At 42.0% G+C, this 19,020-nt stretch overlaps 1 protein-coding gene across 2 annotated transcripts in view; it reads right to left on the reverse strand.

Annotated features, from left to right (window-relative positions):
- Nucleotides 1-646: 646 nt before the first annotated feature.
- wdr11 (WD repeat domain 11) overlaps nucleotides 647-19,020 on the reverse strand; it is a 51,326-nt gene continuing 32,952 nt past the window's right edge. Inside the window, exons 15-30 of one of the 2 annotated variants that reach the window (XM_041050157.1) lie at nucleotides 18,579-18,700; nucleotides 17,547-17,694; nucleotides 14,961-15,067; nucleotides 14,547-14,661; nucleotides 13,071-13,242; nucleotides 12,748-12,856; nucleotides 11,173-11,235; nucleotides 10,771-10,836; nucleotides 8,614-8,803; nucleotides 6,455-6,550; nucleotides 5,494-5,659; nucleotides 5,195-5,292; nucleotides 4,699-4,844; nucleotides 3,974-4,053; nucleotides 2,594-2,811; nucleotides 647-2,491 (exon numbers count right to left, since the gene is read on the reverse strand). In XM_041050157.1, the coding sequence (XP_040906091.1) occupies nucleotides 2,609-2,811; nucleotides 3,974-4,053; nucleotides 4,699-4,844; nucleotides 5,195-5,292; nucleotides 5,494-5,659; nucleotides 6,455-6,550; nucleotides 8,614-8,803; nucleotides 10,771-10,836; nucleotides 11,173-11,235; nucleotides 12,748-12,856; nucleotides 13,071-13,242; nucleotides 14,547-14,661; nucleotides 14,961-15,067; nucleotides 17,547-17,694; nucleotides 18,579-18,700 (1,881 nt within the window). In that variant the 3' untranslated portion in view covers nucleotides 647-2,491; nucleotides 2,594-2,608. Of the gene's footprint in view, nucleotides 2,812-3,973; nucleotides 4,054-4,698; nucleotides 4,845-5,194; nucleotides 5,293-5,493; nucleotides 5,660-6,454; nucleotides 6,551-8,613; nucleotides 8,804-10,770; nucleotides 10,837-11,172; nucleotides 11,236-12,747; nucleotides 12,857-13,070; nucleotides 13,243-14,546; nucleotides 14,662-14,960; nucleotides 15,068-17,546; nucleotides 17,695-18,578; nucleotides 18,701-19,020 lie in introns of both variants that reach the window. The other variant, XM_041050156.1, reaches the window with a different exon arrangement.

A 19,020-nucleotide genomic window follows, 5' to 3' on the forward strand; every position in this document is an offset into this window, starting at 1 on the left:
ATATAGGGTGGAAAAGTGACAAGTGAGGATGGGGGTTGTTATCAGAGCCATTGGGCTAGCTGGGTGGTAGCCTGTATAAGCTGTGGGACAAAACAGAAATCTTGTAGTGAGGCCCTGCATACTGATGACCTGGCTGTAACGGCTGGATCAGCTCTCCGGCGGTTATTCATTAAGCCATTAAAGGAACACAATCTAGTCATTTGTGTGGCCTTCTGTTTCAGACTTTTTTCTTCTGTGCTCGGCTTTTTGCAGGAGAGAGAGGGAGAAGAAACAGAGAACACGTCAATGAATAAATCTGGGGAGAATAAAAGAGTGAAAACGGTTAGACCTGGGCAGCGAGCTGAAGCCAGCTGTTGGCCCTCCTTCCGAGCTGAAAAGAAGTAATTAATTGCGGAAACAGCTCATGCAGGAACTAATTCACTTTTAGGACAGTTTGATAAATGAATGAGCATTCAAATTCAATCTACCTGCGTCGAAATTAGATAATTGCAAAGAACACTTGATATAACAGGTCTTTTCTTATAAAGTGACTGCCATTAAGCAGCAATGAGCCACAGCCAATTTGCCTGTCACTGAGGACTAAGAGCGCCCTCTTGTGTCAGCATCAAACATCACATTTAAAGCATCAAGTTAATAATATTGATTTTATTGCCATCCATTTATACATATATCTTTTCTTCTCTTGGAATATTTATATAGCTTAAAGCATTAGGATCACTGTGCAAACAATGAACAGAGAACAATGAAAAAAAGGCTAAGCTTTAACACCATTACAATGATTTGTTGTCTTCTTACAAAACATACTGTCTGAGGCATGTCTCCTCTCTCGGCCACATGAACAGCATTATTTTGTAAAGTTCAGCTAAAGTACAAAGTGAAAGCAGCAGGTGTTAATCAAACTAGTGCCTAATCATAAAGCACAGGCAGTACAGTACATGTTGCTTCTGCAATACTGCATCACGTGATTGGGAGAAGCTACACAGCACCAGGCTGATTAGCTGCTGGGTTGTATGACTCTATGCTGGCTCTCTATGCGACCTGACAGTATGTTAGTGGGGCTATGTGAAATGGATCTAAAGGAACAACATGTAGTCCCCCAAAATAGGCCTGGGTTGCCATAGTGACACTGCCCGGGGTTAACCTTAACACAGAAGAGAAACAGCACTGACGTGTTTATGAAACACAGTAACACACCAAAAGGTCCCGTGGATCGAGTTACTGTCTCGTTTCAGGGCAACTAAACATGTTACAAGGCAATTAAACACACAATCACTAAAGTTCTTCCATTGTCATACATATGATTTCGATGATCAGTAGATACTTACTATGTAAAAGGAAAAGCATATCAGAGGAGTTACGAAGGGCACGTCTAATCCACTTCCTAAACTGTGCGTCAGGTTTTGTGATTGTGACGAGCAACAGTGGGAGCAGCACATATTACTGTGTGTTTGTAAATAATCCATCAGCGGCCTGATTTAAATGAGTTACAACACATTTTGACAGCTCTTCTTGTAGTACACACACCAGAGAACAACCTCATTATACGAACATCAAAGCATACACAGAGCTAAGTATCCTCCCAAGCCTTCATAAAAGTAGAAAATTTAAAACTCCATCTGGATTAATGGAATAGATTATTGGACAACCAGCATCTATATAACTGTACTGAACCCCACACACGCTAATTAAGCGGTATCACTCAGGCAGCAGCGGTCAGATTCTTCTTCCCTTGGTGCGCGAGGAGATAAAAAACTAATAAATGTGAAATAAGTGCAGGGTGGCCTGGTTAACTAATTTTACTGCCTTTCCACGGCTACATCTGCAGAGGCTTGTGCAGTAGCAGGCTTTGGTCAGTCACTTACACAGCACCACCTGCTGTGGAGAGAACATCCAGTCTTTTATGTGTCTGTTTAGAGAAATATTATGCCTCATTCCATTATCTTTCAAAGTATGTTTGTGTTTTTGGTTAAATCAAAAGTAAAAAAAAAAAAAATCATGGAACAGACGTGGGGTAGTTATGGGTACCCATTATAACGGCAGTGCATTCTCGAAATGAGATAGTGAATGTATTATTTTGGGATAAATTATATCCGTCGCAATTAATCTCAGCAGTAAAAAGGCAAATAAAACTTGTAGGACTACAACAGTACTTTGAAATTATTAATATAGGCACACAAAATAAAGCTTAACAAAGAACCACTAAAAAAAAATCAAATGAGTTAAATTCATTAACCATTAACATAATCAGACACACTGATGACAGGGTCATTAACAACATGTATTACTTCACTTGTTGGGGGAATGAGGAAACAAGTATGTTTCTTTTGGGGCTGTTACATGCATACACATGTGCACACAAACACACACTGGTCATACCAAACATCAAGAAACTCAGTGTAGTCACAGACACAGGCAGGCTTCACACGGAGGAAACCCCTCATATCTCCTTCTTCTTTTGATGCAGAGATGATGATCATGATTCCCCTGGAAGCTGACACACAGTTAATTCACAAATGTTAGGTTACTGAAGTTAGACTGAATGGCCACGCCCTTGATTTGCACCTAAGAGTGTTTCATTCGTTCGCTTCCAAACCTCCCATCCTTGAGGTCACTCGGTGCTCTCCTGGCCCAGCTCGACTTCGTCTTTGCCAAGAACGGCTTCTGGCAGACCTCCCTCTCCCTGGAACAGCTCCTCCATCAGCTGCTCCCCAGCGCTGCCGGCCCGCGATGCCCACAGAGCTGCGCCCTCCCGCAGGCCCATCGAGCGCAGGAGCCGCGCGTATTCCAAAAATGCAGCCTCGATAAGCTTATGTGCAAATGCAGGTCAAGGAGAACTTATAATATGAACTATATATGATGATGTTTGCAGGCACCAGATCTCAGATCACTTTGTAAACGCAAATGCAAGGAAATGTTTGTGGCTTTAGTGGTCACGCACAGTGTCAATCTAAAGTCACAACATTTAAATCAGCAAGGGTGGGCTAAACACCAGAGACACGCCTCAGTAATGTGCAATTCTATTATATGAAACGTGTGAAGTATATTTAACCTGTGTTCCACATTGCTCCACACAGTACCTTGTTTGCTCTACTGCTCATGGTCAGCAAAGTAGCAAAGATTGTTTGATCCATGATTGTATAAAACAAAAAAACAAAAAATAGCAGATATTAAGTCTGAAAACTAAGTGTATTTTACTGAAACAATGCTAGATAAATCACACCCAGAAAAATCCTCTCCTACAAGGGAGGCTGGTCTTGCTTAGTCTGCTCTGGTCTCCATAAATCAGAAATCACTTAGTGGCTACAAGCCAGTTCTGACCAATGAACAAGCCAAAGGGGATGTCTTCAAGTCAGTGTATGTACAATGATTTACAAATAATGTCTGGATGAAATATTGCTTCAGGGTACACCCATTTTGAATGTTTTCTTTTTCTTTTTTTTTAACTTTTAGTTTTTTTGTTTTTCTTTTGTCTTTTTGTCTTTTTTTTTCATTACTAATATAAAACACATTTTCTATAGACACTACATTAAGAAATGTGGCTGATAAAACGCCACAGAGGCCACAGTAACTGGTGGACCAAAGAGTTAATTTCTCACTTTGCTGAGGAGACAACAGTGAGACAAGTCTAAACACAGGCTGACCAACAGATTCTGTGCCTGCTGGTTTCCTATAATTTTATATCAGTGGTCAAGTGATACAAAATGTTCTCAAAGTATATGATGTAAGTTAAAGTCTCTTATGAGACTGGGGCATAACTGAGCCCCCGTGGCAAAAGTGTGATATTAGCTATTGGGAACATGTGAAATGTAGCTCGATGTGCTCCGTGGAGCATCTAAATTGACCTTCACTGTGACAAAAGCTCTCTGCTATCGAGAGCACGTCCATAGCTGAGACAGACAGAGTTAGCAGCGGAGCTAACTCCGGTCGTAAATTGCCCTCTGAATAAAGAAATGGGTTTTCAAAAAAAGGATATTGGAAGAGTCATTGGCCTCCATCACCCCATACTTCAGACAGGCTTCAATAAAGAGGGCGGCACGATCAAACTGCCTCATACTAACCACGAGATGGAAGGAGGAAGAGAAAGACACAGGCAGGAGAAGGTGGAGAGAGCTTTTGTTAGACACCAGCATCAGCTCTGCGCTGATGTCTGAGACCCCACAGCATACGTACATCGACCCTGTCATCCTGATGCCTCTCTAACTGTACGTGAGAATTTGCCAACAGAGGCAAGTCAGAGCATGACCTGGCTAGGAGGAGGACAGGTAGACCAACAGGAGATCAATGATGAGGTAAAATATATGAGGTCAGACTTTACTATACACTGTGAAGTGTCCTTCAGTGTCCTCAGGAAGAAAAGAAGAGGAAGAAACTGAGAAAAACTCATGATTGAGTGTTCATGATTGTGGATGAGAGAAGAGAGAAGAATAGGAAGAAGGAGGTCAAGCAACAAAAAAAAGTCACAGACTGAATACATTTTACAAAATGGAATTTGAAAGTTAAAAAAAAAAGAGAATCTCAATTCAGGGAATACTGACTAACTGTGAGACTGGATATTTGTATGAATGTATTTATATGGAATTACTTCAAGACATTAAATTAGAGGGACTGTGTTTCTAATTTTAAAGACGTTAGTCATAGACAGTGCTGAACTCTGAATATATACAGTGTGCTCGTAATGGCATCGATCCTTGCACTTACCCGTGGAGCATCTCTCCCACTTTGTAAAAGCAGCCAAGGGAAAGCAGCACCAGGATGGCTTTGGACTTCTGGTTGACCTGCGGGGAGCACAGGTGTTCTGCCCAGCGCTTCAGCACGTCGGAGCTCTCTGCTGGGTTCAGACGCACCTGGAAGCACAAAAAATTACAGCCACTCAAACTCCAGCCGTTTTAAATGTGCTCTTTATCAGCAAATAGAATGCACAGTGTAAGAACATTTGGGCAGCCCTGAATGTCCCTAAATTAGCTGTGTTTCCCAGATGTGTTTGTAATGCAAGAATGTAATTCATCTATGTCTTCAAACTTTTAAAATCTTCCTACATTTGCCAATAGAAAATAAGAAAACTCAAGCATACACATAAGCAGAATGTACACATTTAGCATCCACCACCCCTCACATGCCCAAACGCTCACAAACTATCCAAACATTACACAGTATCTGATGTTTCCTGCTGATGGAAGCCGTCATGCTGAGTTACCTTCGCCAGCCAGGCGGCTCGGTTCCACTCCCCATAGGTCTGCAGGTAGCGGCAAGCGTCGGCTGCCTTGTCAATCAAACACAGCAGCTGTACTCCCTCTGACAAACAGCAAAATGGGAGAATTTGTACTTAAATGTGACATGGAGAAATGATGGCCTCCTGTAGTGGCTAACTCTGCCCAGGCACCACTGTGATGACTACACTGTCAACTATTTGTTGGAGACACCCATTTAATGAATGTTAAATGTACAAAATAAGAGTAGAGATGGTTGCTGCCAACTAGAATTAGACATTCATACCTGCTAGCTTGCCATTAGCGATCATGTTGGTGGCCACTAGTTTGATGGTGGACTGTGAGGGGCCTGAGGAGGTGATGGTGGTAACTAGGCAGGCCTTGAGTGAATCACAGTAGTAGCTGGGGTTATCTGCACTCGTCTCCAACAGTAATTGCACTGCCCGGTCCGTCTGAGAGCAACAACAAAGAGATGAGAATGTAATGACCAGGGTAAGAAAGAGAAACAAGGCATTAGCAGCTCAGGTTGGTAACCGCTGTGAGAGCTGAATAAGACAGAATGGCAAGGAGAAATTATGTTTATTATCCTTCTTTTCATCTGGTGGAGATGAAGGCTCAAGCTCATGCTGGGGTCAGCACAGGCTGGCTATCGGGAGGATTGCACCTCCACCACACAGCCTGCTGATTGCAGCCTGTGATTAGAGGGAGAGTGGTGACATTGAGAGGGGAGAGAGGTGAATCCAGTCCCCACAGGCTGAGATGCCAGGGAGGACAGAGGCAGCACTTACCGTCCATCTTGCTTCATTAGACTCCACAGCAATGATATGACCTATTTACAATCATGACAACATGCAAATATGTACAGCTAAGTGGTGCGAAGGTGTTAGAACGTGTGTAAGTGTGAGAGAGACGGGTACAATTTAATCTGAAAGCTGCAAGCAAGAGAGATGGACAGAGATTGTAAAATTTGTGTCACATTTATTTTTGTTTTAAAAATGAAAAAGACGTGACAGCTAAAAAACAACAACAACAAAGAATTCATCCATTGATGTGTGAGGGAGGATTATAATCCGGTGTATCAGCCACTGTGATGTCAGCCGCAAAAGACCTGCGATGAATTCTTATGTCATTTTATTGTTTGTCTGAAGAGGAAATTTTTATCTAGCATCAAAGTTACACTGCAAAATGTATCTGTAGCCTCTTTACTGGCATAACTGTGTGGGCAGTATGGGTAGTGTAGTACTTACCTGACCCAGCAGGAGGAGCTGGTCAGCACATTTCTTAGTGTGTTCATAACTGGAGCGCTTCACCTCCTGCAGGTGAACCCGATCCAACTGGAACTTCTGTTGAGCAGTAAAGGTGGAGCCACATGTTAGCTTACTTTGTTAACTCACACTGCCTGATACACAGTCAAGCTTTCTGTGTGTGTGTGTGTGTGTGTGTGTGTGTGTGTGTGTGTGTGTGTGTGTGTGTGTGTGTGTGTGTGTTCAGGGCAGAGAGAAAGTGATGTAATGCGTTGGTACACACAGATTAAACACTAAGGACATTAAATGAGTAATGATGAGCAAAAAAAAAAGGAGTGGAGGACAATTATAGGAATACAGAGTACAGAGATGGAGAGTATAATTATAAAGTCTTTAAAATATTCAGGAGTTTTCACAGCGTTTCTGGTGCCAGAGCCCCCCATACTGATTTTCATTATTGGTAGCTTTTTTCCCATTATTTCACGACATATTTCCCTGATGGGAGATCAGACGTTTTTTTTCAGTGAGCAAATGGTAAGCATGAAACATAAAAACAGCAATAGATGCTTTAAAGTGTGAGAGCTAATCAGATTTCTAAGAAGACTAGAGGGGGAAAGTGATACAAAGAGGGAAGAGAGATAACAGCACAGTATAAAATTAGTTACATACGCTGTATGTGTGTCCGGGTGTGTGAACACTTGTGAATCTATATCTTCCACAGAAGCTTTACTTTTTTGTACTTTTCATGATGATGAATTCTTCTGCGAGTAACATCCTCGCAGAGATACCAAATTAGTTTAGTAACTTCAGAGCTGTGCGCTCTGTATTGGAGTCTTGGATATTAGTAATTACAGTCAGGCTGCTGCCACTGAAGCTGTTTTATGACAACAGGAGCCAAATGTAGCAGCAGACTGTCTGGGTAACTCTTCTGAAAGCCCTAAGTTTGTGATCACTGCGTGGCCCCTCATTAACTGGGAGTAGAACTTCCGCAAAAACAGAACAGTGCATAATCCGTAAAAAATCCTGAATAAAACTCAAAGGAAAAAAAATGATAGACTTATTTGAGACTTTTCAGCAGGATGTCTGTCTGAAATTAGATGGTCCATTTACATTTGCCTGATGTGCTAGCAAAAAGCTACTTGACATTTTTTCTTAACGTGCTAATCATGTTTCATCACAAAAGGTATGTGTTCTTTCCTCTCCTCTGCTTCCTTGGGTATACTGATACAGCCCTGCAGGAATAAAAAAAAAACAGTCCTACCAGAAACCAGGGAATGCCAGTGTTCACTTGCACAGTGGGCCAACTTTTTAAACACTTTTAAAACACTTTTTTCCTTCTCAAACTATTCCTCTTAAGTAAAGTCCACAGAAGTATTTTCTGCAGCTTGGACACAAAAACGCTGTGTGCATCCCAACTACAAAATGAAAAAGAAAACCTTTTAAAAACCTTTGAATTCACTATGGCAACATTACGGTGGATGTTTTTTGTTCGGTGTGGCTGCCGTGTCGACCAGCAAAGTGACGTGGGCAGACACAGCAAAGAAGATTCAATCAATGGGCATCTTCTGAAGAAAGTTTCCTCAGAGCAAAAGAGGTGGATAATTAAAGCTGAAAAAAAAGAGGATTCAGGGCATTGTTTACAAGGTCCTTGGGCGCTGGTTCAGCTATGTCATCAGCGAGACGCATTGATCTGAGCAATGACATGGCACAAATAAGAGAGGGATTTTTTTTTTAATTGAGCGTATCCCAGTGTAGGCTTAAATCACTGTGGGGGAAGGCTGGGGGAATTAAATTTAGTGAGGAATGAAGTCAAAGACGGGTTTGACCTCAAAGGCTTAAAAGTGTGAGTTGCTTTCCTTAAAGGCTGGGGCTTAGTGAGATAACAGAGTAGATACACAAAGTCATTAATAATGGAATGTACTGTGTGACCAGAGCCATGTTGCTGAAGCTGTGGATGACAAGGGACAGGTTGGTGGTGTTTGTGTGTCTGTGCTTAGTCTGACTTGAGGATAGCAAGTGACTCTTGAGGAGACTCTTGAGGGGATTTCTTTTTAAATGTTGACTGGTTCCATCACATATTTGTCTCTATTGTCTCTGTTTACCAAAGGGAGGGAAAGGCAACAAAACACGCAACCACTTTCCCTTCTTTTTCTTTTACTGACCTGGAAGTATGAGCTCTCACACAGGACGTCATGGCAGATGTCCAGGTGGTTCTGAGGCGATGGCTGTGTTACTTCACTTTGGGTCTGGCCCTCTGCAGCGGACACGCTTAGCTGACGAGCCTGGGCAAACGACTGGAGGTAGTGAGATGCCACTGTCCAGAAGTGAAGGTCCGACTCATCCCCGAACAGTCTGCGGTTTACCACAACAATGAATCAGCTGGGCTCGGAGTGGATAATGTTGTCTCCGGAGTAGTTCATCAAATTGTGCAGTCTGAATCAACATGTCACTCGGTTTTCCTAGTACTTTGTGCACTAATGACCATAGTTCCTGTACCTTCCAGCCCACGCCTCGTTCTTTCAGCGAGCTCCCTTCCACCCTTTCTCCACATCCTTCTGCTATTTCCTCCGTCGTTTACCTCTCTCAACCTTCTTTTAACATATCTGCACTGGCACACAGCTGTTGCTAGGTTACCTTGCCACATTAACAATAGTGTGAAAACTTGGACGGCTGGATGCAGAGACATAATCATGTGCTCTCTGTAAGACGACACACACGACACAAAATGAGTCCTCAGGACTTTCCAGGTACATCATGGCTTTAAAAACACAATGCAAAAAAGGGAGGGGGTGGGGGGGGGGGGGGGGGGGGGGGGTGGTATAACATCTCTGCTCAGACTGGCTGTTCTAGATTTGTCAGATGGAGGGAAATGAAACTGGAGCAGAGATGAGATCAGAGCTGCTGACACAAGCTCTCACGTCATGCTTTTTTTTTGTGGGGACACAGTTACAGTTAAAGCAAAAATAAGTCCCTGTTATTTTGGCCGATAATTTGACAGTTTTTAAGATAAATTATTCAACAGCACATTTGGCTCATAATCTTGCATGATCACGCTTATCTTTCCCTATTACATTAAATATTCTAAATTAGATTTAAATGCTGTATTTCTCTACTGATATTCCACAAATAACAGCTGTGAAAACTTAAATGATGATATGAAAGTATACAATTAGGCACAGATTTCTGCAGAGAAATCTGTCCTAGAAGTGTCATCCCGCTTCTAAGATAACTATAGAGCCTCTCCCTACTCACTTCCACTTCCTTTGCATATTTGCGTGGAGGGTCTGCAACATTAAATGCCATCCCAAACCAATTAGCAGGGAGTGGAGGTGGGTTGTTAAAACCCTCCAACGCCGGGTCTACATCAGTGCTGTTCTGTATATATTTACAGGGACTGTTACAAAAGACAAGCAGCTTCTAAACATTAGAGTTAAAAATGAGAAGCTGTTTACAAAAAAAAAAAAGAAAAGCCACCAAATAAGCTTGAGAATAAGTGTTATTCTTCTCCACGGGCTTAGGCCTTCTGTGGAGTGAATGTAATGAATGTGCCACCGCACTGCCCACACTGTTACTTATGCAGTCTGTTATTAGTGCCTTGTATAATGTGCTGAAACAAAACCATGGTTTAGAAAAGTTAGGACAGTTCCTGTTTCTGCTGGAGCTTGCCTCTGGATTTGTACCCTACACTTTAATAAAAACTGCTTCATTCAGCTGCAAGTGTGACTCAAATACAGTGAGGGAGTGGGGAGAGTCCAGTTTGAGAAAGGCCCTATGGGTCTGTGATGATCTGCAGTCATTAGAGGACACTATTATCCAAGAAAACCTGAATTGAGGGCAACTGGACTTGGTTGTAGATACTTGAAGATGTTTCCCTTCTGGTGAGGAGTCCCAGGTCTTTAACCTCTGTGGGGTCATTGGAGTCACCTGTGGCCAACCTCCTCCTCTGTAGTTGATGGTTTCTCTGTTTTAAGACAGATAGCCTTCCTCACTCCTCTTTCAAACCACCTGTCCCCCCTTCTCAAATTATGTACGCTGTTGTCCTCGACGACTCTGATGACCGTTGTTACAACAGCCGTCTTCAAGTACCTCCAACCAAGTCCAGTTGCCCTTGATTCAATGTTTCTTGGAAGAAACTAAACTTTTGTTAGAACTCACTAACTATATGACTTTCATGGCAAGTCCTCAAGGCTTTGACATACGTGCACTGTCAGAATGTTATCAAAAAAAAAATCACACTGGGGTACCGGTAAATCATGAACTCTCTGTGTAGTGTGTGCAGACAGCAAACAGCAGTAACTCCACGCTGAGTTGTAACTCACCGTGAGACCAGGAGGCATCGCTGCAGCAGACTGAGCTCCGGGTCCTGTAGCACACTCTTCATATCACTGGGGAGCCAATCAGAGACTTACAATCAAAACACAGTGAGAGCCAATTACACTTCTCAAACACAGCGGGCACAGTGTGGCAGTTACGGTGGATTCCTCTTATCTGTCAACCCACAGACTACATGCTCTTTGGGGCTGCTGTATAAACACTAAGGACCCTGGGTCTCCAACTACAAAAGTACAACAAAAACTGACACTTGGCACAACAGCAAACACACATAAATATACATTCAGTAACATCTGACTGTTAGCGTTTGCATAATGTCAATATTAATCTAGTTTGAGCTACAATGTGTAATTGCCTTTACAAGACAAAGCAATACTTTAATAACTCACTTAGACAAGGAGTTGAGCTGCTCCTGGATCAGGCCTTTAATCTCGTCCTTCTCATTGTAGTCTCTGGAACAGAAGGATCAAACTCAGTCAAATGGCTCCTCTCATGTCTTCCTAAAATAATACTTGGCCTTATATTAAATGGGAAGCTGAGAACCTGCCTGTTAACAGAAGTCAATTTGTGGTGTCAGGCAAAAATAGATAAGTCTATCTAACATTTATGCTGAGGTCAGGTAGCACCCAGCGAGTGCTGACTTATGATGAGGCAGCCGTGTGTGTTTAATGAAAGAAAGCAATGTAACACTGACAGCACAGTTAAATGGGGCATACTTACACCAGGCTATAGTTAAACACAGATGTAGGTGTCTGTGCAAACAGAAATACTCTCCTTCTCTCAGGATGGCCTCTGTTGGCTCTATGGTTGGCTCCCATGCTGACTTGTTTATAAAGGTGGTTTGTTGTTTTTCATGTTTGTTTGTTTTATGAAGGTAATAAACTTGAATCCTTGGGCGGTTGGCATGTGTTATGCTAGTATAAGAGAATAAATCAAGTCTTACACTAGGATTACTTAATGTATTCAATATTTTATCAATCATGATTATGAAGAACTGCGTCCCACACATCTGATTTATTTACAAGTTTCTTTTTTATATATAAGTAAATACAACTACCTCAGTCCTTTAGATCATTCCTTCTCTAAACCAATTCTAGTTTGTAACTGAAAAATGAACAAAAACCAGCCTCAAATCCAAAGTGAAACTGCACTAAATAGGGATGACACTATCAGGTTCTGACCATGATCTCAATTCTGCAGAAACAGAGATGCACAGTCAGCCTGAAAACAGGTCTACATTCAAATGAATAAAGCCAAACATTAGAGGTCAGTCTGTAAGTGTTGTTGCAGGGAGGTTTAACAGCTGATTGACGGCCTGTCTTCACCCCTAGGCTAAACAAAATGTACAGTACACAAGTTCAAATGCAGTTTAACCTAGAGCAGCTCCGCTCACTCACTGATGCACGCTGTGTGGATATCAATAATTGAGACTGCTGGCCTCTATCAGTGTGTTGCTCTGTGTTACTTGATCTAGTTTTAGGGAAAGGTGCCAGTGTTCGGTTTTAATTTTACTGCTGGTGTACCCAACTGCCACAAGTAACAATAAACAAAGGATTGGAAATGGATCAGGCTCTACATTGCCAAAACGATAAATTCAAAAATGCATTGGTCAGCCCTGATACTGATCTTGCAGAGTGGCACAGAGTGCCTCCAGCACTAAAAAGTCTGTTCACACCATGAACTTTTATTCTTCAATAAACTTCCTTATAGGAATGTTTACAGACTTTTGTGATCACAATGTAAACAGTACAAGAAATGAAAGCTAAATAATAATATCTTTCAGCAAGGTCGTGACTTTAATTCTTCACTCTCTTTCCTTCAGTGTGGAGAGTTGTATGTTTTTTTGTATGTTGTTTGTGAGAGTGAATATATGGTCTGTGTAAATGTGGTTGTTAGCCCTACTCATGAAATCATATGTTAGAGTGGACACATTTGTGTGCAGCTTATTCAGGGGTGAGACTTACACTTGAGTGATGTCCATGGTGAAGGTTCCTGACCAGGGCTGCAGCAGAAGGAACGCCTTGAGGGTGAGAGCAGCTCGGGGAAGCAGCAGGTAAGGACACCACACTGGATCTGGACATGTTTCCCATAAACCAACAGACAGAATGTTAGATTACAGCTGTTAATAATATCAAGAGCAATATTAAAATCATGTGTCATTATGTAATTTAAAAAGCATATAATTTCCTTTGCATCAGGAAACTACTAGGTCTAGATCCCGTTTCGCTCTCCTAAAAACTTTATATGTAATTTTTATCTCACAATTTTCCCTCCATCCCTGGCTCACCAGTCAGGTCTTGTTCATCCATGCGGTAGCTGGCGGACTTCATGGCCATCTCAAGCACTCGGATGCAGCCATCGTCAGAGGCCAGCACGACCTTGTCTGATGTGCACCAGTCAATGTCTAGGATGCGGTAGTTCACGTTGCGACCGATCCTCATGCTGCTGACCATTTGGACCTGCAAGAGAGAGAGGCCAAGGTAGTTCAGCAGAGACTACCACCCATCTGCAACGAGTCCGGGGAGATGGTGGGAAATGAGCCATCATTCAGAAAAATTCAAAGGGAGAAAGACACAATGTGGGCTGATTTTTGGATTCAATAAAAGCCTGTTGGATTCCCGAGGATGGCCAGTGCGGCATGCTACTGTAAACTAATTTAGGTTGAGAATGGCGGGATGCAGAATGGAAGACCCAGTGGACAAACTGCCTTTTCACAAGGTGTTCTGCAAAACCTTTCTCTCTCTCTCTCTCTCTGGCTTTTTATGCAGTTGTATGGGAGTCAGTGCAACCCAGCTGTCAGCAGAGCACTGAAGCATTTCGGAAATCTCTCCTGCACTTCCCCTCCTCCCCCGTTCTCTCCTGCTCCTCCCCCTCTCTCCCCCTCTATAGCTGCTTCTCATTTCCCTCTGCAGCTTGATCCATCTGTTGTCTGGCTTTTATGACTGGGGACTGAAAACTGTGTCTTATCTCGGCTCCCCTCAAGAAAGCACATCCCTCCATCCAGACAATAGCGCTCCACTGGGACCAGTTCCCGCCAGCCCTCCACCCCATGCTGCTTAATACACCAGAGCATCTTTCTGCGCCCACATTCATCTGCTCTTCAATTTTTAACACTCTTTTCTGCTGGGTAAGCTAACAAATATTATGGCGTGGATTCAGATAACAAAAAATCTCCAGTCTCCAGATGAAATAATGAACCGGATCACAAACTAGCCAGAAAGATTCTTAGATGAGGCGTAGTGAAGACTGTCCAGAGAGTGGACTTTGTAGACGACTTTGGTAAACAAAGTTAAAGAGAGAGCCAGGACGCACGCAGCATACAGAAATAAGGATCATCCATCCTGCTTTGGTTGAGTTTATATATGTCAGCCGAAAGTTGTTAAAACTAAAAAAAAGCAGCGTAATGATTCTTTAACACCACAGGACAATTACAGGGGATATACTATTACTACAGCCTTAGTTTGAGAGAGGACATTAGTTAAATATACCCAACACAATATTGTTGTGCTTCGGTGATTACGGTGCTCCAGAAACCCATTCATTCTGCCACAGTAAATCTGTAAAACTGTAAAACACGGCTTTGAACCTGCAGAGCGCTGCAGCTCCTTTCCTTTTTACTTGCGTTCTGTGGTGTGCTGAGGCGATGTGTATGCTGGGAATTTATAAAGTGTTGCACCAAACCAATAAATGACTTTACTGTAAAATTTCTGTCACAATGATATGTGACCGGGCAGCTGGCAAGAGCTGATGTGTGGAGCCTCACCTCTTTGGTGTCCCAGACCTCGGCTCCATCTGTGTACATGACCAGCAGCTTTTGGTTGCCTTTCCCCGGTGCAAAGCGAATCTTCTTCACCCAGCCACGATGTGTTGGTATTCCCCTGAAAACACCAACAGCATTGGTCATTTTGGAATAAATCCATATCTTAAAAACAACATAACTTGTCGCACACATACTATATATCACAGCCATTATTATGCGTTTTTCCTACTTATTTTTTGTCTACCCTCCAATTCTTTGTTTCCATTCATTTACTGAAGTGAATAATTCCCATGCATTGATTGATAATCAAGCCACTGACATTCTGGTCAGGTTCATTTTTGTCACACCTTCTTTATTATTACACAGTAATCCATCATAAATTGCAAAAAATCTTCTTGTCACAAATTTAGTTGTCACCTGGACAAACGAGCTTTGAGGTCCCAGAAGTTGAGATTGCCGTCCACGTCCCCGAGCACCAGAGTGTCCCCTTTCCAGGCAATGCAGGCGATACTGCCCATACTACCCTGCAAACACAGGAAGAGGAAAGACACTTACTGAGAGAAGTCGTTACAGGACAAAGAAAGGAGGAGAGCCATGAATTTGAAGATTTCAAGAGGTCAATGATCTGAAAAGTGCAACTGAAATGAACCTAAACAATCATTAGCAGTTTTTAGAATATGTCTTCATTCATTCATCTTAAAGCATTTTGCCTGCTTGGATTATTTTCAGCTATTAACAGACACAAAACTATTATAATTACTGTATATAAGCCCACACTACGGAGTTGCTGTAACTGAATGCTTGTCTTTAAAAGACATCTGAAATCCATGATGATCCTCCATATAACCTAATAATTCAAGGTTAGAAAAACCAAGAAAAATCTAAAAAAAAAATGATGATGTTCACAAGCCACGCAGCCAACCACTGGGTAGTTAAAAAAGTGCTGTCCCAACGACATAAAAAAACACCTTTATCCCTCCACTATAAAACATTAGTGTTTGAGCGTGGACGAAAACAGGAAAATAAATCGAAATCTCTGTGGCAGCCGAGCGGTAAACAAGCACGACATTTTAGTTTAAGTAAGGCTGCGTCACAAGACAGAGTACTGATGTGAAGACATTATGTGTCAGCTCACCTTCAGTGTGTGTGCAGTGGATGATAGGACAAAACTTTTTAGGAGAGTTTCCGTCAGTTTCCTGACAGAGATATGAAGATCCTCTATCATCCTGAAAGGACCGTAAAACCATTGGGGTATGCAAATCTTTGAGCAATGAATCTACAGCCTTCACCAAGATAAGGCTTTAAAATCCCCAGGTAAACCTCTGGTGTCTGTCTGTGTGGTGTGAGCACATGCAGGTAGCGAGCAAGAAAAACAGACTGCCTTACAATTCTATCCACTTCTCAGAAATGGACATGAGAAATGGATATACTACAGTGGCTTCAGAGAAACTGCATGGAGCAAGATGAATTTTGCCGACTCAGAAATGAAATAAAAATAAGAAAAACGTTAGTGATAAGGTAATGAATTTGAGCTGTTTTTATTGACAGAAGATGTGGGCAATAAACAACAAACAACAGAAGGTGCTACCTACTCTAGAGCATGACTCATCTCGACACAGTTACAAGTCAAGACGAGATAATGGGTCTGAGAAAGTTTCTGAAGCCAAAATCTTCCAAAACACTCACCAGACAATAGCTTTAGTTTTATGGGAAAAGTGGACGCTTGGGTAACTAAACACCTTCCTGTAATTAGCAATCAAATGGTTCGTTGTTAGTGGGGATACATTGACTTGTGAAGTAATGAAAACATCCTGCTGTCATGATATTACCACTGCATCTTGTAGTCATCTAGGTGAAAAGAAAACCTGTCCTCAGTAAAAGCTTGCTTCTCTTGAGCAGCCTGGCCATTTTGCTGTCAAAGCAAAGTAATAGCTAGGTTACCATTACAAGCTTTACAGGTAAATACAGTAACAGTGTCTTCTTCCCTGAGCCTGAGTCACGCTCTGCACTAGTAGAAAAAAACACGTGCTAAACACTATCTGGGACAAACTGATGCCACACTCAGAATCACACACCTTCAGTTGGCTGTTTATTATCTTGGAAAAAAAAACACATAAAGCTGAAGAATTTAGCTGAAAAACTTTCACCTTTATTCCATGCAGTTTTTTTTTTTTTAAACTGAATGTGGCACATTAAGTTGGCCACTTTCTTGTTGTGGAGCCAACATCTATATCATCTCCCACACAAGCCCCACAAGAAAGCTTGAAGGACACAGAGTATAGAGGGAGGAGAGGTGGCTTTTACTTTATAGAGGAGGAAATTGTGCAGAGGCTGTCTAACAAAAAGAAAGCAATGTTTCTCTTTGGAGCTCCAAAATGAAGAAAAATGTTGACACACTGCAGATGTTTGATCACAAAGCAGCAAAGTAATAGGATGTGAAACACTTTGCTATGATCCTGTCATTCTCTTTGACACTGAGGAAGAATAGGATGTATCGAAAAAAAGGTTTAACCTTTTAACGTAAGAGAGGCGATGTAAGAAAGATGCAAGAACAAAACCAGAACAGAAGAAGACAGAAAAGGGAGGAAAAAAGGGGACATGTCAGTTTAAAAAAAAAAGTGATGGGTGTGGTGTGGTGTGCAAAGGTAAAATACAGTACAGTGGACAGTGTATGTTACAATACTGAGAGAAAGTATTGATTAGAAGATTTGACAGATAACAGATTGATGCATACATTTATGGAGAGAGGAGGGGAGAAAATCAGAGGTAGAAGTAGTGACAGCAAACGTACTGGTGTCCGCAGAAAGTAAACAGGGGAAATAAAAGTCAGATTCAGATCTTGTTTATAGAAAAGATTAACCAAATATTAAACCGAATGGAGATATGAAGCAGGTACTGATGGCTTTGTGCAAGGATAAGTGTGGACGACCTTGAGGTAGTTCAGGAGAATATGAAGCTTAAAAAAAAAAAAAAAAAAAGAGGACACACAGACTCTGAACTCACATCAGGGGGAATTCGTGCACCATCTTTGACCGTGTTACCCTCTACGGTGATGTGGTAGACCTGCCCGTCTGTGTCAGTGAATACAAAATGCTCCCTAGCTGAGATGGCCTGGCTGGTCTCTGACTTGCTCTCTGCATCCTGCAGGAGGCTGTGGTGGAGAAATCAGACAAACAGACAATTCTCTCGGGTAAGCACAACATGTCAGGTTTGTTGCCTTCTTTTCAGTGTGAAATATCTTGGCTGGACTCAGACTTTCAGACATTCTCCTCTGCTGACAGTGGCATTACCACTCTCATCTAGGAGCCAGTGATTCCCAATTAAAACAGTATATACACAAATTAAGACAGTAACACTTAAACTCTATGTGTTGTGTTTGAGAGTGTGTGAAAACTAATTATGTGACCAGAGAGGTTGAAATAGATAGTTAGAAGAGACAGACAGATGGCTAAAATAGCTGAGAACAATGGATTCATGGTGAATATCCAACTTCTACCCAGCAGTATGAATGCAAACTTGACCAAATTCACCTAAACACTGACAGATTAACAGTATGAAAACATTATTTTTCACATTATTCACTTTTATGTAATCAACTGAGTTGAATAACATCTAGATTAAATTATGTTTGGAACAAGATGGGTGGTGTCTAAGGATTACTTGGGTGAACATCACACCAAAAAAAAAAAAAAAAAAAAAAAGATGAAAAAAGGTACTGATCGTGGCCATGTTTTTTATTTTCTGGGGCTGGAGAATTGTAATCATTGCTAAAAAAATGCTGTGTCATGGATTGCTGTCTACTACAGTGTCTTTTTTCTTTTGATTTCCAGGTTAGAGCCACTAAATTGGGTCTAGTTTCAAAAAGGACATTAATATAGGCTTAGAATGATTTATTGTTTTCCTAAAGTTCAGAGGGCCGCTACTGGCCTTTTGCATAATGACCACAGTTACATGTCACACGTTGCCTCAGGACTTTCTCTCATTACAAAAGGCTTGTGAGAACAAAACAAAATTCTTAAGCTTTATGATGCTGACCTGATGACTGAGGATTCAACACTACTCTGCTCGGCGTCTGACACCGTCTGCCGAGCCATGGCCTCCCTCGCTGCCATTTGTTTCTTCTTTAGACTCTTCAGGTTGTGTGACGGAGACCACTCCTGTTTACACACACACACACGCACACACACACACACACACACACACACACACACACACACACACACACACACCCACACACACACACACACACACACACACACGTACACACACACGCACACACACACGCACACACACACACACACACACACACACACACGTACACGTACACGTACACGCACACGCACACGCACACGCACACACACACACACACACGGTTGCAGTTACAGTGCTAAACCCAGACACATTTGCTGACATAACAGCAAAACATTACAGTGCAAAAAGCAGAGAGAGACAGGTGGATAAGGAAGTGATTTGCATG

This window comes from Toxotes jaculatrix, chromosome 11 (genome assembly GCF_017976425.1).
Source record: "Toxotes jaculatrix isolate fToxJac2 chromosome 11, fToxJac2.pri, whole genome shotgun sequence".
NCBI classification, from domain to species: Eukaryota; Metazoa; Chordata; class Actinopteri; family Toxotidae; genus Toxotes; species Toxotes jaculatrix.